At 44.3% G+C, this 21698-nt stretch overlaps 1 protein-coding gene across 2 annotated transcripts in view; it reads right to left on the reverse strand.

Annotated features, from left to right (window-relative positions):
• Positions 1-642: 642 nt before the first annotated feature.
• PSTPIP1 (proline-serine-threonine phosphatase interacting protein 1) overlaps positions 643-21698 on the reverse strand; it is a 52833-nt gene continuing 31777 nt past the window's right edge. Inside the window, exons 4-15 of one of the 2 annotated variants that reach the window (XM_057424143.1) lie at positions 21120-21154; positions 19950-20056; positions 18111-18173; positions 17056-17154; positions 15242-15287; positions 14317-14396; positions 11706-11804; positions 10989-11085; positions 7826-7910; positions 6233-6303; positions 4544-4644; positions 643-2628 (exon numbers count right to left, since the gene is read on the reverse strand). In XM_057424143.1, coding sequence (XP_057280126.1) covers positions 2497-2628; positions 4544-4644; positions 6233-6303; positions 7826-7910; positions 10989-11085; positions 11706-11804; positions 14317-14396; positions 15242-15287; positions 17056-17154; positions 18111-18173; positions 19950-20056; positions 21120-21154 — 1015 coding nt within the window. In that variant the 3' untranslated portion in view covers positions 643-2496. The remainder of the gene's footprint in view (positions 2629-4543; positions 4645-6232; positions 6304-7825; positions 7911-10988; positions 11086-11705; positions 11805-14316; positions 14397-15241; positions 15288-17055; positions 17155-18110; positions 18174-19949; positions 20057-21119; positions 21155-21698) is intronic. The other variant, XM_057424144.1, reaches the window with a different exon arrangement.

Here is a 21698-nt window from a genome sequence, read left to right on the forward strand (position 1 = left end):
TTACTAAGCTGAAGAGGAAACATTGAAAGCAATATTATTAGGGCAGTAACCTATGTTTGACCTTCCCGCTTTTCCTATTCATGGGGAGGGTGGGTGACACCTAAACTGTGGGTGTGCTCAGTGGGTGTGGGTATTTCTTGGTATCTCTGTTCTATTTCTGCCACACTGATAGGGCTAACTGCGTAGATATGGCTTGGTAATTACTTATCAGCCACACTGCAGTGTAAGGCAGAGGAGTAGTGAGAAGATATTGCTCCTGCTTTTCCTTTTCCGGACCAGTGTGGAGTTAGCATGTGGGATCCAAATGCTATGATGCTGGGTAGACTTTGAAGAATCTATAGCCTTTTGCACTTACAACAGTATTTACTTGACAGAAGAAGAGATAGGTAGAAAGGAAACCAGGTTCCTGAGTTTAACAGCAAAAAAAAAATAAAGGATTTGATGGGGTAGAAGCAGCAGGCACCATTCCACTGTCTACTGGGGATGTAGACCAATGGTACATGTTAGCAAAGACAATCTGTAACAGGATTTCAGGGTAACCAGAAGTGGGCATTGCAGTGGCTTGTGTGAGGCTGTCAGGGCCCCCAGAGTCTTAGCAAAACCCCTGTGTTGTACATAAATTAGAGGAGATGCATCTCATAATCTGCAAAATATCCACCTACATTTATTTCAGTATTCATTGGTTTATTACAGTTCTCTGGAAGGCTGAGTGTTGAAGAAGCCAATATATTAAATCCCATGCTTTAGGTTTTCTCTCATGCTGTACATAAGGAGCGAGTGGTAGTTGTCTCTGATAGCAGCATTTACACTGTGGTGGCCTAGCTGCAGGTTATTGTGGTCCATCTTTTCATCACTGTTCAGTTCAGATGTGGTCACAGAAACCTGTCATTAACACCTTCAGCCAGAAAGGAGCACTACTGTTCATATATCCTGCTGCCTTAAATGCCATTCAAATTCCTGCAGTTCCTCTGGGCCTCTGCTAATGTGAGGTACTAAGAGCCCTTCAGCACTGATGCATGATGACTTGGGGAAGTGTGGGAAGGACAAGTGTGCCTGTGCAAAGGACTGCAAGGAACTAAAGAAAAAGGGCTTGCAGCAACTTGAATTCCATTCTTGAAACAAGAAATTAGAACAAGGTACTGCAAGTGCCTCTGACCTTCATTCTCTCTCATTTAAGGGATAATTGCATTGACCATTATGGCTTTTTCTTCTGTGTAGAGTTCTCTTTGTTTTTCCTGCTGTGTCTTAGCTAACAGTTCCTCCCTGCTCCGTGCCTTTTGGGTAGCAATTTGATTAATCTTCATTGCGTTGGTTCAGTTTTGAGAGCTGAAACCTGGGCAAACAAGGTCATTCTGCCCCAGAAACAGTGTGCTCTCCTTCAGATTACATCTTTTATGTCATTTTTTCATTCTAACCATCTCGGAAATGCTGAAGAGGGAGAAGTGGCAGAAACTGCCTATCAATCCCTTGGGAAGTACAGTGGCAGCTGGAAACGTTCTTAAATACTAAACTAGAAAGACTGATAGAGCTGAAATCTGTGCAAGACAGTTAACCTGCGCAGTGTGACTCCTCTGAAGAGGGTTTGTTGAAGAACTAGCACATTAAAAGTGCCTGGAAAGGAACCAGGACGTTTCTGCACCAGCAATCCCAGAGGCTGGAGATAGATGCGGAAGCATCAGCCAGGTGGACAGAGGTGTTGAAAGGAGAATGCATTGATGACATGGGTATGCAGATTGCGTGAGGAGATGATAGGCACTTCTCTCTCGTGCTCAGAAGAGAAGGATCAGGGCAGTGCAGCACTGCTGGAGGCTTTGCTTGTTTGTTGTTTTTCTTGCTCTTTAAACATGAAAAATCCCAGGGAAGTGTCAGGGAAACCATCCAACCAAGGCAAAAGCAAGCCTTGGACTCATAATCTGCCCTCATTTTGCTGCCCCAGAATCCAGTGCAAAGCAGAAGCATGGGTAGCATGGATTTCATTGTGTTAGGAGATGGTTGTGATCAGGAGTGCCTTGTGTAGCACTGGTACTGATGTGTATAGCCTGTGCAGTGAGAGGAAGGGATCCATGGCAGAGAACGTGGCTGCCGTGACCATGAGGGTGGCTCACAGGCTGGCTGGAGGTGGTCCTCCATCCGGGAGATGTAGCACTTGCTTCCTGGGTCTTTTTCCTTTAGTGCAGTTCAGTTCTGGGCAGGATTTTCCTCCCAGATTCATGAAGCTTTGCAACACTGATGGCTGCACAGTGTGCTGAGAGGAGGAAGGGCTGTGGTAAGGACCAACACTCCTAATTGGGTTTTGCAGACAGTGTAGGTCAAGAGGTGCTGGGATGGGGCAGGAGGAAGGAAGAGGAAAGCATGGTCAGTTGGTTATTATGTCCTGACTGGTAATTGTAGAAGACAGTATTATGGGTTGCCCTCGGTCAGCTGGAGTGACCTTGTGTGCTGTTTGTTTTCAGTAATAGAGTATTTTTGAAGTCTGAAGACTGGGGCTTCTTTTCATCAAAGCTTTTCCAGATAAGAGCCTGGCACAAAGCCTCGCTGCCCATTCCGTTCTGCTGTCCACCAGCCATCCTCATTTTCTTCAATGACAACTATGATGTCTCCTTCACTGATGTCCAGCTCATCCATGTTCTGAAAGGAGACCAGAACAGCAATGTGATTATTAGCCTGAGAGCACAGGAGGGACCAGGCATGTGCCTGGTCATTTGGGTTTGGGCTTTTTTACCCTGCCTTTCATCAGAAGTCTGCCCTTCTGGTTGGAAAAGATCCTGAAATACCAGCCAGTGAGGGGATTAAACACTTGCTGAGGTGGTTGTTTCCTTACTATCCTCAAATTTCTCCACCCTCTGTGAGAGCAGCTTGACTGTTATATCATTGGGGAAGGCTGGAAGGGGTTAAATACAACTATCCTGAACCAGCTAACTGTGACCCTTGTGTAGTCTGCATTGCACAGCTTAATTCCCAAGGGAGATGATAACAGTGTCTCTGCTAATCCAGGCCTTAAATAGGTCTCTTGGTTCTTTTAATACAGAACAGCAGTGACCAGAGGAGGTCCAGCAACTTTTCCTGAGCTAGGTAACTTTTATATCCAGGGCCAATGGAGGAAGCTGTCTCTGAGCTCTCGGTCAGCTCTCAGTCCCTTCAGTGGGTCTGTCCTATTTTCCATAGGAAACCACTTTGCTACCTGCAGTGTAGTAAAATAGAAAACAGAGTAAGAGAGGCTTCCTGATACATTTGTCACATCAGCTACATCTAAATTTAATGTACCTGAGTAGGTACGAACGGACTCAAAACTGGGAGGCCTCCGTATACCTTATACTGAAAGTAGTAACAGGCACTTTTCTCAGCAGGGAAAATCTGTGTGTGTCATATTTTTAAGGCAACTCCTGGAGTAAGGATCTGACAGAGAGATGCGGCAGTCTCCTCGGGAGGTACTTTCAGCTGTGCTTGCATGACATTTCAGGCAAATAGTAAATGAGTGTTTAAAACAAAGCAAAACAAAGCCTATATCATAAAGGGTGTCAGAATGCTGCTGTACCCAAGAGAAAGCTCTCCTTTCCAGCCCTTTCACTGTTTCATCTGCCTGCCTATTTTGTCACACGCCAGCATTTCTTCCATGTTGGCTGTTGATGGCAGGTCCCTTAGAGCAGGGGTCTCCCTGAAGACCTCCTGGCTGCTGCTCCTTCTGTTGATCCAATGAAACAAACCTTTAAACTGACATGTAATTAAACTGTTAAAGTCCCACTGGGGGGTAATGATTTAACAAGAGTCCAAGAGGTTCTGGAGTCCATCTGAACAAAAAAATACTCATCACCAGCCCATTTATAGCCTTTTACTAACAGTATTATGCCTAGATAGGCCTGGAGCCAGTGTGAGTTCAATATTCCCATTAATGATGCAGGTTGCTCCATATAATAACCTTTTGGTACATGGACCACGTCCAGTCTGATTCTGCAAACTGCAACATGGATGTACAGGGAAAGAGTGTCTTTTATGGGGATTCAGTCCTCTCCAGCATGGAAAGCCAGTGTGTTAAACGGGAGCAGGACTCTCCAGGTGATAAGTGAAATCAAATGGAGTTCCTAGACAAGCATCTCTCACATATTCTTACATGAGGAATCTATAGCCATTTTCCTTAGGAAAACATTTCACAAGAGATGGAATTTCCAAATACACAGTACTGCGTACTTAGTCATCATTTCCTAAAAAATAACATTTTCCTTGTGTTTGTGGTCTCCTGTATCTCTAGAAGGAGGCAGTAACAGCTCAGCAGTAATTTAGGGGTGATTGCACTAATGTGTAATCAAAAAATCTTATTGTTTCATCTTGAGGCAGCATCATCTAGTGATGTGTGCCAGGAACTGGCGTTGCATTTCCTGGCTTCTGCGTGTGACCTTGACCAATAATCCTCTAAGTGTCCCTGCCTGCAAAGTGAAGATAACACCTCCTAAACAGAATCAACACTTTCAAGATGTTGCACATCAGATCAACATCATCTATTTTAAATCTGATGCTGTGAGATATGCATTTTAAAGCCTTTCGTTACCTGGGCTGTGTAGTCATAAAGTACTCTGTAGTCCTGTGATGCCGTGATTCTAGCCTGTTGATTTTCAAAAATGGATGCATAGACCCCATCTGGTTTCTCTGCTACGGGGGGGGAAAAGACAAAGGTAAAACCTACCCACAGAAACAAAAAGTTCAGTTGCTTATACATGCATGAGATCATATGCAAGAGTTCACAAATACAAGGGTGTCTGTTCTGTCTCTCTCTGGAGATGTACATGTATAGAAAAGCTGCTGTGAACTGTATGTAAAGTCCTACACACAAACTGTGTCCCATTGATGACAGTACACCCTTTGGATTTAGTGGGAGGTCGGACACTAGCTTTAGCCTCATCCAGGTTGGGAAAAATGTTTATCCTGGGGAAGCACAATGTCCCGAGAGGGAAACGCTGTGGTGAAAGTGGTTTAAAATGGTTGCAGCTGGTGGGATCAAATTCTGGCAGTTCAGTGACTCACACAGGGCTTTTCTTTTTCCCTAGAGAAAAACGGCAAGCGCTGTGCTGATGGGTCAGCGGACGTTTGCTGGTAGCTTACATAGCTCCCAGATAGCTGTTTGTCACTGACGTCACTTTCTTGGCAGACGTTGCTTTAATCCAGCTTGTCATAATTAGGGCAACCTCTTATCTCCTCCCAGCATCTGCCTGGGAGCTTCCCCAGCCACTGGGGTGAGCACAGTTTCCCCACAGCGACTCCTTTGTGGGATGATAACGCTCTGACAGTGCACGCAGCACCCAAGGTGCTTGTACTTTCCCCCTTTCTATCCCTGGGTTAGCTGTCCTGCTCTAAGGAGCGCTGTCAGCTCCTGGACTTCCCAGATATTGAAAGGCAAGCATGGGAGCAGTTGAAAAAGCTGAACACAGAGGGAGTTTGCCATTCCTGCGGGCCTTGCCCTGGGAACGATCTCCCCTCATGTCCCTAGCCTAAGGGAATTCAGGAGTGGCTACCCTCAACTGCTCAGCACAGCATTGCTCTACATGTGCAGCTCCAACTGGTGTTTGGTAGCACTGGAGGGTCCCCCCTGGCTGAGCACCAAATGCAGCAAGTTAAGATAGTCTGGGCTTCATTTCTGGGTGCCCAAGCAGGCAGGTCTGACAAAGGAAATCGATATGGGGTGTTTGTAAAACAGTTCTAAACCAGCTTTTTGTTTTCTTTGAGCAGAAATCACAGTTAAAATGGTTTTGGTTTAAACGGAACCCTTCAAAGTGTCATCAGCTGTTACTTTCTGCATAGTCAAAGTACTATGCCTTAAATAGCGTGTTAAATGCCTGGTTGCAATGGTTACAATAAGACAGTGTAACTGACGCAAGGTGGATATTTGCCTTCATAAGGCATGAACCTGGTCTGTTAGGAACTATGTATTCTCATAGGCTTTTTAGAGGTAGTGTATTCTACTTTAGGAGAAAACTATTGCCCAAGATGGATTGTGGTGTTCTGAATGTACAGTTCCCCCTTGCCTAGACAGTGGTTTTGAAGATCTTATGGATTATTTGGCACTTCAAACTGGGAACTTTGTTTAATACACATCCAAGCTAGATTCATTTCCAGGCTTCTCTTACTCTTGACTGCTGACGTGAATATCTGCTGTGCCATTTGTGCTCCATGTCAAAGCTTGATTTAGCAATGTGATCTAAAACAAGCACATCTGGTAAACCTATTTCCTGAAGAGGCATACCGAGAGGAGGGGCTGAAGGAGTGGCACTTTCCGTGTTGTGTTTGCTGCTTCCATGCAGTAGTCCAGAGAATCTGCAGAACGAAAAGAAACCAATGACAAAATGAGTGAAGAGGACTGGGTATGAGCATTCCTTCTTCTCAGCTGTCTGACTCAACCTTCCCTCCATCTGCTGCAGCACTGGGTAGATGTCACCTCTTCCTGTGGCTGTCTATTTTCATTTCTGCTGCAGATAAATTTATCTTCAGTTAAAAATACACTTAAAAAATGCAACAGAATGCTGAACCATCAGCCATCACTGAACTATGCATAAATGGCATCAGATAGTATTTTATTGTTGATCTGAAGGCACCAAAGTGCAAAACTCCTTTTATTTGACAACATTAATATGGTGAGAATTATCAGTTGTTTAGAAGAGATTACTATTTTTAAGGAAAACTGGTGCGATTTAAAATCCAAAGCTTGTATAACAGCCTTTCTGAAAACTGAGTCTAAGGAGGAAAAAAGAAGATATTTATTTTTAATCTATCCCTAGTTCTATATCACTGCTGGGTACTGGAAACTAAGTGAGGAAATGGATTAGGATTCTGAACCATAGGTAGAAATGGCATTGCTTGCTTTAGCATATTTAAGGGGTCTGATTTTCCAGCTGGTAAATACTCAGTGTTAATGGAAAATAGACACCCAAGCTCAACAGTTTCTGCACAACTCAGGCTGAACCTCTCTTGGCTACTTGCCCATGCAGAGCAGTTATATTCTACACAGCAGTACAATTGTCTTCTGTGACTGTATAGGATGCAACATTAGAACTCATTGTTACAGAAGATCCGGTTTCCAGCTGTAAAACAGAGCATTGTATATAAACCTTACCAGCTCCCTAACAAGCCTGAACCACACTTTAAATGGGACATCACAGCCTGCTGCTTGTCTTTGCTGTGTAATAAGGCTTGTCAAAATACAAAGCTCTTCTACTTTAAATGTGATGCCATTCCCACTGTGAATTAGTCATTTTGGTATAAAATATTTAAACCCAGAGATCGACCATGCTCTTCTGCTGATATAACTGCATCCATGTGACAGCATTTACAGCCTAAATGGATCAGAGAAAGAGAAATTGCCTCCCTAATCATCACAGTTATTCCACTCGGTGCTTTTCCCTGTGGTCTAGCTACAGAGAGCAGCTCTTTGTTCCGCTCAGCTGGGCGGTGCAGTAAGCCAGGAGGTATTGCCGAAAAAGACAGCTCTCCCCAGCCCCTGTTCCCAGCAAGATTCACCTTTACCCTCCCTTGAACAAAGTGGTTTTGTTGCTATGTGCCATGACTCACTAGGAAAGAGGAAATAAGTGACTGCTATCTGCTGCTGGCCAACTAATTGTTTTATGAACACATCCCCTGGTTCTCTTCCCACTAGGCTATGGCAAAATTACTCTCACTCTGGTTTTAATAGGTTTACTTCTCCTGTCAAGTTATATTTATTGATATGTATGTGTTGCCACAGTAAAGGAAGTAATAATTTTGCAGGTCCTGTTTCCTGTCATCAAACATTGCTGTTCATACAGAGAAATACCTGCTCTGGGAACTGAAGTTTGCCACTCACCTTTTCATCATCCCACAAGACTGGGTTGGACTGCTGTTGTTTCTGTTTGCTTCTTTGCTGTAGTAGTTCTCATATCCTATTGCATCTGCAGCAGGGTGATAAAAATGAGATGTACACATGGGCAGAACTTTTTTTCTCCCCCCCAACAATGCAACCCACCATTGCAACCACTGGGCTGCTGGAGCAAACTGCAATGCAGCACCTATCTGCACTAGCCTATAATGTGGCTGGAGCAGCTCGGGAGGACCTGGGGACTTGACAGAAGCAATTCATGTGATTGTAAGCAGATATGTCTGTGGTAGAAAGGCGTGCTTGATGTGAGATGAGCACAGTCAAGGTCCTGAAGAACCGTTCTAATAGCTGTGGCTAACCCTAATGCAGAAGGCAGTTTCCTCCGTGACTGTTTCTTCTGTTGCCTCGAAGCTCAGGATTTAAGGGAGCGGAGCATGGTGACTGTAAGCCTGAGACCATGTTCATGAGACAATTGGCTGCAGTGTTTTTGTTTTTTGTTTCTCTTTCTTTTTCTCAATGTATTGAGGCAGGAATTTTTGTCAGAGCTGGGAGATTTCTGAATCTTATTGCCAGCAGCAGTAATGAGCAATTTTCTGGTCTGTGCTTGATCTTGAGTGTCTCTACCTTTCATATCTCCCTTGTCAGCCTTCCGAGAGCTGATTTGCCATTTACCCAGAGATATTTGGGTTTTGTTCTTAAACACAGTTATGTTACAGTTCCTTCACTCTGCCCCATGGTGGTGTTAAGGGTGAAATTGAGACCATTTCCAAGTCTAGCTTTACAGCTAAAATAGTTACACATGGATTTATTTCTTTTTCACCTCCTGGCTCCCAGTGTGGTTGCTTAGAGCTGCTGGCCACATGCCCTTTCTGCCTTCTGTGTGTTAAAGCCAAACAAACATGAGTGAAGTCTGTGATACCATATTATCTCAGTTCTGATACCAGCAAATTAAGACTTTGGCATTGGACTTGGGCTAAAGGTTATGTTGACATTCTCACATTGGGTCAGCCAAGATCATAAGTAGAGCAGGCACGTACAACTAGTGTGAAGAATCCCTGCAAATAAGATTGAGTGTAATTAGTGAGCTTTCTGAGCATTTTAAGGGTCTCCTACTGCCCTTCTAGGTTGTTACCTTGGTAGTTCCTACTCTATAATGATTGCAAGATGAGGTAGAAGAGGGGAATGAGCAATCGCATCAAGAAACTGATAGACTGATGAAGGTCTGCTACTCAATGCAAACCACACGTGGGCTTTCTCCTGCATTCTGCAAATAATAAAACAGATCAACGGGTCACTGTGTGCTACTGTGCAAACTCATTAGCCAGAGCTATGGAGATACAAGGATGTTACTTCCAGAACATGACGCCTTCTAGGTGGCAAAAATAAAAAAGCAACCCAAAAAGCCCCAAAACCCATCAAAAAAGCAAGGCAGTTCTTTCTTTGCTTTTCAGAAAGCTCACAAGGGTTTTTCCCACCTATTTCTTATTAGAAATGAGTCCTGACATAGCCAAGAGCTGTTTGCAGAAAATTGCCTAGGCAACTGGAGAATGAGAAATCTCACATAGGAAAAAAAACAACTAGCTGAGAATTACAGATTTCTTAGTATACAGAAGTTGTTTCACACTGTTGCAAAGCACAGTACTCCCTTCTGCTAGTGCAAATGTAGTTTTTCCTTGGTAAATGCTCCTATATCAGTGAATTTAAATCCCCTATGTGCAGAAGAATAAACTATAGCAGCAAAATGACATCCAGTGCACCAGTATCAATATATTCCTTTAAAATATTTCTCCCAATCCCAATTCTTAATTGTTGCAGGTGTAATGATGGAAAAGGCTGAGTGAAAACCAGGCTCAGTGCTCAGTCAGTAGCAGCATCCAGCTCTGATGAAGAAGTTCCTGGGGTGCAATTGCTGCCAGCTCCAAGCTCTGTGATGAAAGCAAAGGGGTGTATGTTGCTCCTGTATGAGATAACTATCCCCTGGGACAGGGATGTCAAACACCCTGCTGATGTTTGTACCTATACAACTCCTGGCATGCGCAGGTTTTATCAGTATAAAGTTTTCTTATGCCTGCATAGCTTATTCCCCACTCTGAATTGGAGTGAGCTCTGTTGATACTGTTGAGGGCATACTGAGGGCATTTCCTGTTTGACCTAGCAGTGTGGTGTTAGAGCAGATAGTGGAAGTGAACCAGTATTTGTGCACAGATTAAAAACAATGGAGGAAGAGATCTTTTCAGCATCGATATGTGTCATCAACTGATGAAGAGATGAAATACGGCTTTTTTTTCTCCTTTTACAAAGGCTGTGAATCTTTGTTTACTGCAGCAGCTGCACAGAAGTGCAAGCACCACTCAGTCTGTAAGTATCTTGTATTGCCTGTTGAAGTCAGAGGCTGTATCTGGCCATGTGAAACATTAGATAGCCTTCTTTCTCATGATGTGTGTGGAGAATTACCCTGGAGCAGCATGTGTTCATTTTACAACTGCTTTTAGCTCTTGGTATCTCAATCTCCATTTCAGCGCAGAGGTTTTGATCATTGAAGTCAATGAAAAGGCTGCTTTGGCTTGAATGGGCAGTTTGTGAGCCTTGCATTGCTTCTGCATGCAAATGTTCATTCAGCATTTCCCCCAACTAGAGTCTTGCCTTTATACAGACAACTTCCTGAGGGGCCAAAAGATGTTATTGCCCATTGGGCAGGTGGAACAAAACAAAATAGAAAGTCTGGTCTTTTCTGTGCTGCAAATGAAGAAGGCAGCATCTCTGTCAAGGGGATACCATGGTGCAGTTACATGGTAAGTTGGCTCTGACTTGTCACCACTGCAGGAAATTGAGGTTGCCATCTCTGCAAGGCAGTTTGCCACCTCCTTAGTGGCGTCAGCTCAGCTGTACTGTGAAATGAGCCTGGTTGCAAAGCCAAAACAACTTCTCTTTTATTTTTTTCCAGTTTTGGAGGGTTATTTTTGAGTGGCTCATCTATCTATGCCACTTACCATGCCACACAGGGAGCTGTGGCAGCACAGCGAGCAGGAAGTGAGCCATGGGCGGGTGGCAATGAATAGCGGGAGCACAAGCTCCAAAGGACGTGTACTGCACCAACTGCAGCCTCAGCCTCCCGGGTGACTCATCAGACAAGTCCAATAGGAATAATTACCTGGAGGCTGTGTTCCTGTCATTTTAGTCTTAATGAAGTAGTCTATGTCTGACTCTACAACGCAGTTCTCCAAGCTTAACCGAACCTCTTCATACAGCTACAAAACAGAACCCAAGAATTGAATTTAATTTGTAACATTTCACATTCAAGCAATGAGTAATGCTCTTCTAAACATTTTCCCCTTAAGAGACACTTTATACTTGGTGCGTGTCAGACCTGGATGGATCTTCAGCCTGTCCCCCATACAGACGTTCTTGTAAACACAGTTGTTTATTTGTGCTCTGGATATTCTTTTAAGAGAGGATGCTGCAAGCAGTCCAAGGCTTTTCAATGCAAGAAAGAAATCAGTAGCAGGAAACAACCATTCAGAGTCAAAACTGGTATGTTCTTTGTCTTCCAATTTTGAGACCATGAGTGGATGCCTTCCTGAAAGTTGTGCCTCAGCCCAAATATACTCAACTGAGCATTCTGGTAGCTGGAAGCACACCCAACAAACTGAGGGGAGGAGACATGTAAGTGTCTATATCCAGGCATATATCTTGTTTACATCTAGAAGGGAACAAGCTGGTTTGAGAATACTCCCCCCTCACTGAAACTGCACAACAGCCAGTTTGCTGTCAGCAGGCACAGAGAACGGCAAGCTAATGCTGTACTGCTAGAGCACTCTTTTCCTCCTCTTCCTCCTCTGCATGAAAGTTACTTGGCAGGTGCCCCTACCTCATCATCCTTCACACACTGCATGGAGAGCTGGTTGCAGTGAACCCACAGCGAGTTGCGGAGGATGGTGATGCGGTCACACTCCTGGAGCTGGAAGACCTAAAGCCAAAGAGAGGATGTGATGTAGCCTCATGGTAGTTAGTTATTTACATTGCAGGCAACAACAGGGCCAAGCTGGTAAGTCTGCAAACTGTTCTGAAGGATCCTTTGTAAAGGATGTCTTTACAGCTACTGGAGGAGCTGCATCTACTTCCTTGTGCTCAAGAAGTTGTTTGGTGATTGCACCAAATCAAAGTTATGTATTATAGACAAAAACAAAGCAGGGGAAAGGAATCAGGATCTGGATTTGGCTGCCAAGGATTTCAGAGTTGAGGTCCAGTCTGCTCTGAAATCTTGATGTTTAACAGATCAGTAGAGTACTAGCATGAAAAGGTCTTTACATTAGAGGAAGAGCCAAAACTATCCATCTCTGCCTTCTAAAATGGCTTTCCATACTCTTCTCTTTTGAAACTACGTGAGACTCTCTGGAGTTGCCTCTCTTCATTTCTAAGGTTCTTTTCATGGTAAAGTGAAGGCATTTTTCGTTCTTCAGAGTTTAGTCCCTGCCTTCATCTGACTGATTTTTCTCCTGTTGTTGCACAGCTTGGGAAGAATGAAGGGGGAAGAGAGAGAAGTGTGAACTGAGCTGGGGGAAGAGGCAGATCAACTCTTACTTGAAGAACTTAGATCAGGGTGGTTTGATATTTTTTTAAAGTTCTACTTCTATAAGTAGAACATAAATTTTTGGTTTCTAAGAGGTGTGAAACGCTCAGATGCTTCCAGCCATCTGTTTCCATCACCATTTGCTAGTAATTATGTCCAGAACACCACAAATGTGTACAGTATTCTGCAGAACATTTAGTTGGGTGTGCTGCCTGCCATGTAATATCTTGCCATCTAAAAGCTAAACAGCAAGAAAGGAGTCCATCAGGGGAATAAGCTGGCCTTGGGATCAGTTTCTGAGAGAAAACAGAAAAAGCTTTTACCTGAATGGTGGAGAATGAGTATTTCAATATCCATTCTGAATACAAAAAGACAATCTCTGCAGCCTGGCCCTGCAGGGGCTGCTGAAATAGCACGAGAGCTCACTGGGAGTTCTCCAGGTAAATGATGTCCTGTCAGGAAATGCAGCTCGGCAAAGAGGGAAGCGTAGTGACTCTGGGCTTGTCAGGTCCTTAGCAAAGCAGAGCTGGGTGTTGTGTTAGACACATCCCTCGTGCTTGTGCAATAGACTGACAGTGAACCTGGACATCTCGTTCCAAGGAATACAGCACTGCCCCTCTCTGTTCCATTGCTGCCGCTTGCTAGCCAATAATTTGGGGTATGGGTGTGCAGTGCTCAGCTAGAGACCTAAGTGACTTCAGCACTTCCACATTCTCCACTATGAAGCCAGAAGCTGGGGATCTTAAGCTGCTTTTTGTGCTAGTTACTAGTTTTAAATGCCTCAAAAAAAATCTCTCAGTTCTTGTCTCTACAAGCACCTTTAAAAGATGTCCAAGATGCCCGTCCTTTATGAATGAGTTCAGCAGCAGGCAGGCCGCAAGCTCTGTGGCTCTTCAGAATTTAGCCATGTGAGAGAAATGAAGTGTGTTTGGTTGTGGAAGAGCTCACTTGTTCATTGGCTTCTTTAGAAGGGGGGAAATTAAAGCATGGCAAAATTTCTATGGGAAGTCTGCTGGGCCAGCCGTGGGACTTTCCGGGCCTCCCAGATAGGGAATATTGAAGAGGAAGCAGAGAACTGACAAGCTATGCTCCTGGCATTTTATTTTATGTGGAAGTAAAGCCTGCAACAAGTAAACATAGCAAAATCATACTTCAGCAGATGGGCAAATGTACTTGAAGGATTAATATGATCAAATATGTGGCTGATTTGGGTGTCAGCCAGTTCCTGTAAGTTGTTGTGCAAAGCTTACTAGGCAAGCACAGATCTCCTCACCCATCCTCAGCATAATGGGAACAGAGACTTCACCACCACCTTTCAACTGAAAGATTAGTCCATGGCAGAGGGCAGGTGAATATAAAGTGCTGCGCAAAAGAAAGACTCTGAAAGGAATCTGTTTGTTAATTTTTAATTAATTAATTAATTTCTTGTTTCTATTTTGAAATTCACTTTTAAAACTGAAAATGAATTTTCCTGTCTACATTTCTGTGCACTTTCTACTGGTACTGCATTTTGTCACAAAGCAGTTACTTGAGAAACAACCTTGTCTTGGCTGTGATGGATCATTCCTAAAGCTACTGTAGTCTTATGTTTAGTTTTGGGTGAAAACTGGCACCAATAGATTGTACCAGGTCATACATTGCTCTGCTTCTCACACCTCTGCACTGATTCCCCTCCTTTGTATTTACATACATATGCTGGAGCAAGCAAGGAGAGAGCAGGCAGGACAACTAGCAGCTATGTCTAAATCAACTCCAGCTTTTGCAGTATTTTTGCAAAGACATCTACTGAGACTCCACATAGAGCAAACAGGAAAACCCTTGGGGCCAAATCTCAGGTCTAAGCCTGATACCTGCAAGTAAGATCAAATACAGAGCACACAAATACATCACTGCGAAAGTCAATGTTTACCTGGCAGGTTTTGATATGTTCCTGTTCCCACTCTGTCCTGACCTTATCCAGCTGCTCAATGTTCTGTTTGTACACATTCTCTGTAAACACACACACACATAATAGAAATCCAACAGTTAGGGGAAAAAAATGATATGGCCTTTTTCTTTTCCCTTCTATTGGGACTTTGCTGTGGTTCTTGCACTTTAGGCCTGTGGTTTGCTAGAGTATTGCAAGAATGCATGAGTTTGAAACTGGTGGGCCACAGGGTATTTGGGGGTTTCTTCTTTGTGACTTTATACTAGAGTGAAGAGGATTCTCTCTGTATGGTTTGCAGATCACCTGTAAACTTCACAGTGGGGATAATGCAAATTGGAGATGAAGAGCCTCAGTGCTTGAGCACTGAGCATCCTTAGGCTTGCTCTGTGCTGAGCCAGCCAGGTAAAATGTGCTTTAGTGTAAACTCTTACATGAGCAGTGAGGGGCAAGTCTGAACTCATGAACCGGCTCAGGTGACTGTTGGCCTGTCCTTCTGGACATGCACTGTGTTCCTGCCTGGAGAATGCTACCATGCTCATGCACGGGGAACCTGGGGACTGCATATCTGGTTTGGGCCAACTGAGAGCAATTTGAGTATCATTCTTCTGTGCTTTCAAACTTGTTTTAAGGGAGCTTTTATTTCTTGGGTGAAGTCCCTAAAGGAGGTCTACGAATTCCGTAATGAAAGGAGGAGACTTGCATTCCCACAAAGGAAAGGAAATGCAGGGGACTATCAGGTTGCTGTTCTTTAGAAGCTGCTTCATTAATCTCTGAGTGTAGGTGCCTTTGGGAAACCTGACTTCAAACAGAGGCAGCCAGGATGCTTTGGATGTTGTTCTTTCAAAATCAGCATGCTGGCAGATCTTTGCTGAAAGAAATCTTAGTTCAGTTGCAAAGAGAGCATCACCTGCTTCATTTGCTGCGTCTCTGCATTGCTTGGCTTTGTTCTGACTCTGAAACAGGAAAAGAAAGACCCCAAATTAATTTCTGACCATATGGTTTGCTGCTGGCCCATTTTTTTTTGCTGCCAGCTCCCTTTTCCCTTCTCAGATTTGCAGACACTGTCCTGCCTTTATGTGTGGTTCTGTTGAATGTGTGCTATGGAGAGGCAGGGACCAGAATTTCACAGATGCAGCTATGGGTCCACTGACTTCAAGGGAAATCTGGCAATTTACATCTTTCCATGCAGACATCCCTGCCACAGGAGCTTGGTGCCAGCATGATCCAGCCTGAATCTTGTTTCTGTTGGCTGAATTGGTTTTTCTTAAGTATTTGATGTGCTTTTCTAATAGATAACTTACAAGCAGAAATAAATGGCAGTTGAAATTCTTCATCTTCCAAAGCTACTTATTTAACACAGATGAAAAGAATACAGCCTTTATAATACTTATAAATACTTATAATACAAATACCAAAGCATTTCCCAGGCCAACTCAGAAGCCTGAAAGCAAAATTCACACCAAGTAGAACTTTTCCTTTTTAAAACCCTGCAGCGTTTAGCAAACAGGACTACAGCTATTACTGACAGCTCTGTACTCCCAGCTCCTTCTGCACAGATGGTGATGACAGTACATTAACACACGACTCTAGACATCAGTGTAATACATTCTTCCATTCTGCCCTTCAAGACAAGACTCAGGTAGGGGTTCCTATGACCATATTCCTCATCACAGCTGGTTGGAAAATGTGTAGTAAGCTGGGAACATAAGCTTCGTTCTTTCCTGCTTCCTGACCCAAACTGTTTGCGAGTGCTGCACAGAATTAAACAGCCCGCAGTGTTTCTTGTGGGATGCCTCTGCACATTTCAAATGTGCTGGCATGTGTGTGGCAGTCATGGCAAGGAAGCACCCTGGAATCCTTCTGCATGACAGGAGCTGGGTCAGGTTTTGATGCCATTGAAGGTGCTAAGTGTTCCGGTGTCATTTCAGTAGGGCCAGGATTTCACCCCCTCTCTGCAGCTAAGCTGGAGGGTTTTGTTCATCAAAGATTAGCAAATGCTGGAAATAAAATGCGAAGTTGTGATGCTGTTTTTAGAGCCTCCATCCCCCTGCTCCTTGAGATGATTTTTGATCCTTTTTGCTTACACTGCACTGATTTTTATCGAGCCAAAGGGAGTTCATTTATTTTGTTTTCTCCATCTGTTCCGCTGTAAAATGTTCCCATTAAAAGTTAGTGAATTGTCAGCTACAAGTATCAAGACGATGCAATGAAGGACTGCAGTGCCTTAATTTCCAGTGATTTATTTTTGAGTTTGTAAATTTCATAGAAATTAAACTAACCATAAGGAGAAAAATGTTGAGGAAAAATATGCATTTTAATGTAAGATCCTCTGCCTACGAAATGTAAGCAGCTAAAAGGCAAATCCTACCGCATGACACACTTCTGACTTGTTCCTTCCTCATTAGAATTTCCAAGAAAAATCTCCTTCAGTTTCCCTTCAGGATGCATAGAGCAACTGGATTATAGCCTGGGATAAATGAATTGGCTAACTTAATCCCTCCCCAGCCTTTTTGAAAACCCATGGCCTATTGCAGAACAACATTGGGGTTACCAAAGCTTGCGAAGGAAGACCTCCTTGGGAAGGGGCTTTGTTTTCATTTTGATTCAAAGGGCTAATTAGAAGGGAATGAAGTCCCTGGCAGCCCACAGAATGGGTTGTTCAATAGGATTCTGTTGTACCTTGAAAAGATAAACCCCAGATAACACTGTCCTGTGAGGTACCTTTTCTGTTTGCTTCTGGTTGCCTGAAGCACTTGTCCGTTCAAAGGACTGCTCAGCCTCATCTGCCTCCTTGCACTTCTGTTCATAGGTCTTCTTTGACTGTATGGAAATGAAACCAAATGTAAGGGTCTGGGTTAGGGACTGTCTCCAATGGTATTCTAGGCATTTTCTGGTTTGCAGTCTGAGGGGAAAATCAGTGCCAAAGTTGGAGCAACAGAAAAACAGAGATGAAGAACTGGGCTAGGAATTGGGTTCTTTTCCTGCAGCCCTGAAATTGTTCGATTTACACAGCTGCAGCAAGCTCCCTGCAGGGGTGCTCATGAACACACAGGCAGCTCTAGCGCCATCAGTGCATCAGGCATCTGTCCGAGCTACAGTGCAGAGACACACTTAGGAGCACACATTCCTATGTATGACTTGGAGCATCCGGTGCTGAAGTCAGTGTGTTGCCTTGCCCATTGCTCCAAGCTGTGAGACCGAGCCACCACTCCATAGTCTTGGAAACAAAAGAAATCCTTCTTTACACAAGCAGACATACATGTCTTAGAGATTCACTTAGAATCTCTAATTTAAGCTGTGTTTAAATTAAAATTGTTAGTACAGTTCCAGCTGTAGCACTGGCAGATCTGCAACTACTTTTCTTTAGAGGCAATTGCCCATTGGAAATGAAACCCAGCTGCCTGCAGTTCCAGTTGGAGAGGTTTCCTCCTGTTTACAAGACTCCATCACTGGTTTTAAAATTGTATTTACACAGACTGAAAAATTCAGTGTGCTTCTGTAAGTATCCTTGCCTAGGAAGAATGAAATCCTGTGTGACCTGGGGCGTTGCTCATTCCAAATGACTTTCTGAATACTTATTTTGGAGACTCTTCAGTGGGTGCAGCAGAGATCAGCTTTCTCCTCGAAGCAGGAATCGCAGCCTCTCTCTCACACACTCTTGCACACTCACACACTCTTGACCTTTCTTTAATTATAGGTACAAGTGATGCAGATTCACCCTGCCTCAAACCAGGGCCTGTTTGCATTGAGAAACCTGCACAAAACCTCTTGCTTACCTCCATTGTTTTCTTATAATGGGATAATTTGCTCTTTTGCATGCGCTCCATTGCAGACTCGTACTGTAAGAAACACATAGAATTTAGCATTTCTTGCATCAGACTTTTTCCCCCCTCTTCTAGTGGCAGGATGAGGAAAATGACTTCACTCTGCTTTTACTCAGGACAGTTTCTAAGTGATACTGAGAGCATCAAGGTGCCAGGTAAAAACAATAATCCAAGATAATTCTGCTTCAGTGGTTGCCATTAATAGCTGAGAGGATGGAGATCTCCATTTTCTCTGCCTCCCCCCCTCCTTTTATTTTCTTAAGGAGATTAAGCAGTGTAACACCCAGTCACAGTGCCCATTAGCTCCGCCAGCAGAGTTCCTTTGGTGTTGCAAGACCTTGATCCCACATCTTTGCAGACCAAACCATTGTCTCACCTACATGAGCAAGGGTACTTGTTCATTTTAAACACAAACAATCCCTGTGTAATTTATATGCTCAATGCAGTTTGATTTCCATACTGTTGTCTGGTCAGTTGTCCCCAAAGGACAATGCTGAATTCTCTTTTATGGCTTTAGTTGTGATATGCCCAGCCTTATGTGGCAGTGAGATATGCTCGTACTTGGCAGGGTATGTGTTTCCTCAGTGGGACTTTTGGTCCTTTATATTCTGCTCAAGCAAAACTCTCTGTGGGGCTACCCAGAGGCTTGCTTTATTGGGCTAAATAGCACAGTCCTGAGAGCAGCTCCAGTGAAACACAAATCACAGGATTTTGGGAGCTTACCACAAATGCTGACTATCCTGTCTAATGTTGACTCCCCCACAGCCACATGCTGGACAGAGCAAAAAGCTTGCCTAAGTTTCCAAAACAGTTTTTTCCAGGTCTCTCTGTTTCCAGTTGTTAGTGTTTTCAATAGGAGAGAGAACCTCTCTCTTTGGAAATCCTATGGCAAAGTGGTGGGGATACAAATGGTGATGAACTAGGTGCTTGCTGTCTGTCTTTGCATGCCTTATTTACTTCATCAGATTGCAGTGGACCTCAAATCTCAGTAGCAGCACTGGTTTTACCTGCTTTAATGTTTGGAGCCCCTTGCTATTCCAAGTTCCTGTGTGTCAGGGTTGTAGGCACAAGACTTTTATGCCATTGGATATTGGTCATGGCATTTTCATTTATTTAGAATTAGCCAAGAACTGAACATTTTACTCCTCCATCAGTGCTTTCAATGTTAAGTGACTGTCCCATCTTTGTCTTCAACCCCATGGAACCGGAGAAGGTGTTAAGTGACCACTGTTGTCTCTGTTGGGAGCTACTCTTTCAAGGGACTTAGAGCTGGATACGGTCACAGGGAATGAAATGGCCTTAAAGGTACTGAAATTTTTGTTATACACCATCAACTAGATGCTGTTTATTCCACGTATTTGTAATAGAGCATATACTGGTGTTGCATTCAGCATGATAGTAATTTGCTTTTATGTTTCTAAATGTTTGCATTACCCCTTCATCGTAGTGCGTGTTAGAGATGATGCAGGATCATACCAAAGAAACCCAATTAGCAAGGGTATTAAAAAGAGCAAAGGAGGAATTACGGTCTTGCAGGAATAATAATAGTATCTGCAGTTACACCCAAGAGAGTAAAAGTGAGTAAAGCCTCTGTCTCCTGAGTTCAGAGCACTGCTTTATTTCCAGCTGGGAATAGAAAGAGATTTTCTGCCACAGCCCGGTGTATGGCGCGAGCAGGGCACACTGGACACGTTTCATCCTCTTGGGCAGTATTCACAGCCCCTGGCTGGAGACAGGCCATCGGGATGGACTATTGACCCAATCTGTTTCGACATTTCTCTAGTTCCTCACCTTTTTCCTTTGTTCCTTCTGTCTTTCTCGGAACTCCTCTATTCCTTTCAGTTCATCCTTCAGCATTACTGCTAGCTGGAGGTGAGAGTTTCCAACACTTTCAATTTCTAAAGCAAATCAGAATTCACATACAGTCAGCGGACAGGTTTTGAAATACGAAGTCATGTTTGTCAGGAGATGTTTCTGGGATGTGGCTCCTGCATGACTTGTTAATGTACAAAGCAGCCATAACAAAAGGCTTCCCTATGTTTGTGCATGCACTGACATTGCCGAGGGCTCCCACAATCTCAGTAAGGCTTACTGCAGGTCCTCTCAGGGCTGCACAATACATGGGCAACACTCCTTGCTGCAGAGGAGGAACACGCACTCAGAGCAGCCTTGGCAAGTGAGGAGCCCTGTTTACCCCAGGCACCTTCTGGGGCTGGAGGCCAGATGTTGTGGGGCAGAGGGAGGGAAGGAGCCCTGGCCTCTACCGCCATCCCCTGTGTCTGCCTTCCTTCCACTACACTGCTGGATTGTCATTGCCTCTGCTTCCAGTTGCACCCAGCCTTGTACAAGTGTCATTAGAGGAGGCTGCAAGCTGAGAATTCCACAGGGTTGGCAGGGATTGATTGAATGTCAGAGCACCTGGCTGATGCTGTTTGAAGTGGCCGGTAACTCCTCCCCATTTGTCCGCATTGGTGCCTCTGAAATGGAACCCCACCACTTCCAGCAGTATTGAGCTCCCCCACCCAGGCTCTAAAAATACCATCATTCTCCAGCTGCCTTTCAGAGGGTGTTTTTATCTAAGCAGCAGGTGCCATAGCCCGGTCGCTGTGATGGTGCTGCATTTTCTGTGTGTGAAAGGGTTTTGTTCAGCCTCGGGTACATTTAGAGAGCGTGCTGGTTTGAGGCCGGGGGCTTGCAGCAGGGGGAACAGAGCTGGTATCTTGTGACCTCATCCACACAAAGGTAATTTGAGGAACAAGCCATTTTCTCTGCCAGCAGAGAGTGGGTTGAGTGCCCAGCCTTGGAGGACTCCCAGTGAGTCCTTTCCCTCCACTCTCCCCACTACAGACCAGGATAGAAAAGTTGGAAATAGAGGGGGCAAGAGGATGAAAGCCCCCCGAGGGGGTGAGCACATTGGGTGCCTGTCTTACCCAGGTCAGAAAGGAAGCTGTAAATACTTACGTTGCTTGAGCCTCTCAAATGCTGCCTTCAGTGTGCTGTGAGGCAGAAACAAGTGCACTTTGTTAGTACAGGCTTCTAAGGACTGTGAATCTAGAGAAAAAGCTTTCCCTCAGAATAGGGGATAAAACTCTTAATAGTCGTGTAATAAAAGTTGACCACGCTAACAAGCACAACAGCATCAATCTGTTCCCATCAGGAAATGCAATAAAATGCTTCATGAAGCAAGGAATTGTGCTACTCCTCATGTGCACCCTCTTTTTTAATCCCACTCTATTTGTGGCTGCGAGCGTTAACAGGCGTTTCTCTATTCGTGCACCTTGCCCATGGTTACGAGTCGATTGCATGAAATAAAGACGGTCAAGGGGAACTGGGGTTTGGAGCACTAGTCTGAAGTGTAGAACGAAGCCAGCTCCACCCTCTGTGTCGAATGCGGCACCAGCAAATTTCTCCTCCTCGGTCACCCTTGAAGCTAGAGCAGCTCCGCTCTGCAGCATCCTCCGTACCGTGCTTCCCGAGCACCCCCGTGTGGCACAGCTCGCTCTCCTTTAACACACACAAACGGCGCAGAGAGCCTAGGGA

The sequence above is a fragment of the Pezoporus wallicus genome, unplaced genomic scaffold (genome assembly GCF_028554395.1).
Source record: "Pezoporus wallicus isolate ANWC-B61680 ecotype Strahan unplaced genomic scaffold, APGP_CSIRO_Pwel_v1 contig_9449, whole genome shotgun sequence".
Lineage (NCBI taxonomy): Eukaryota > Metazoa > Chordata > Aves > Psittaciformes > Psittacidae > Pezoporus > Pezoporus wallicus.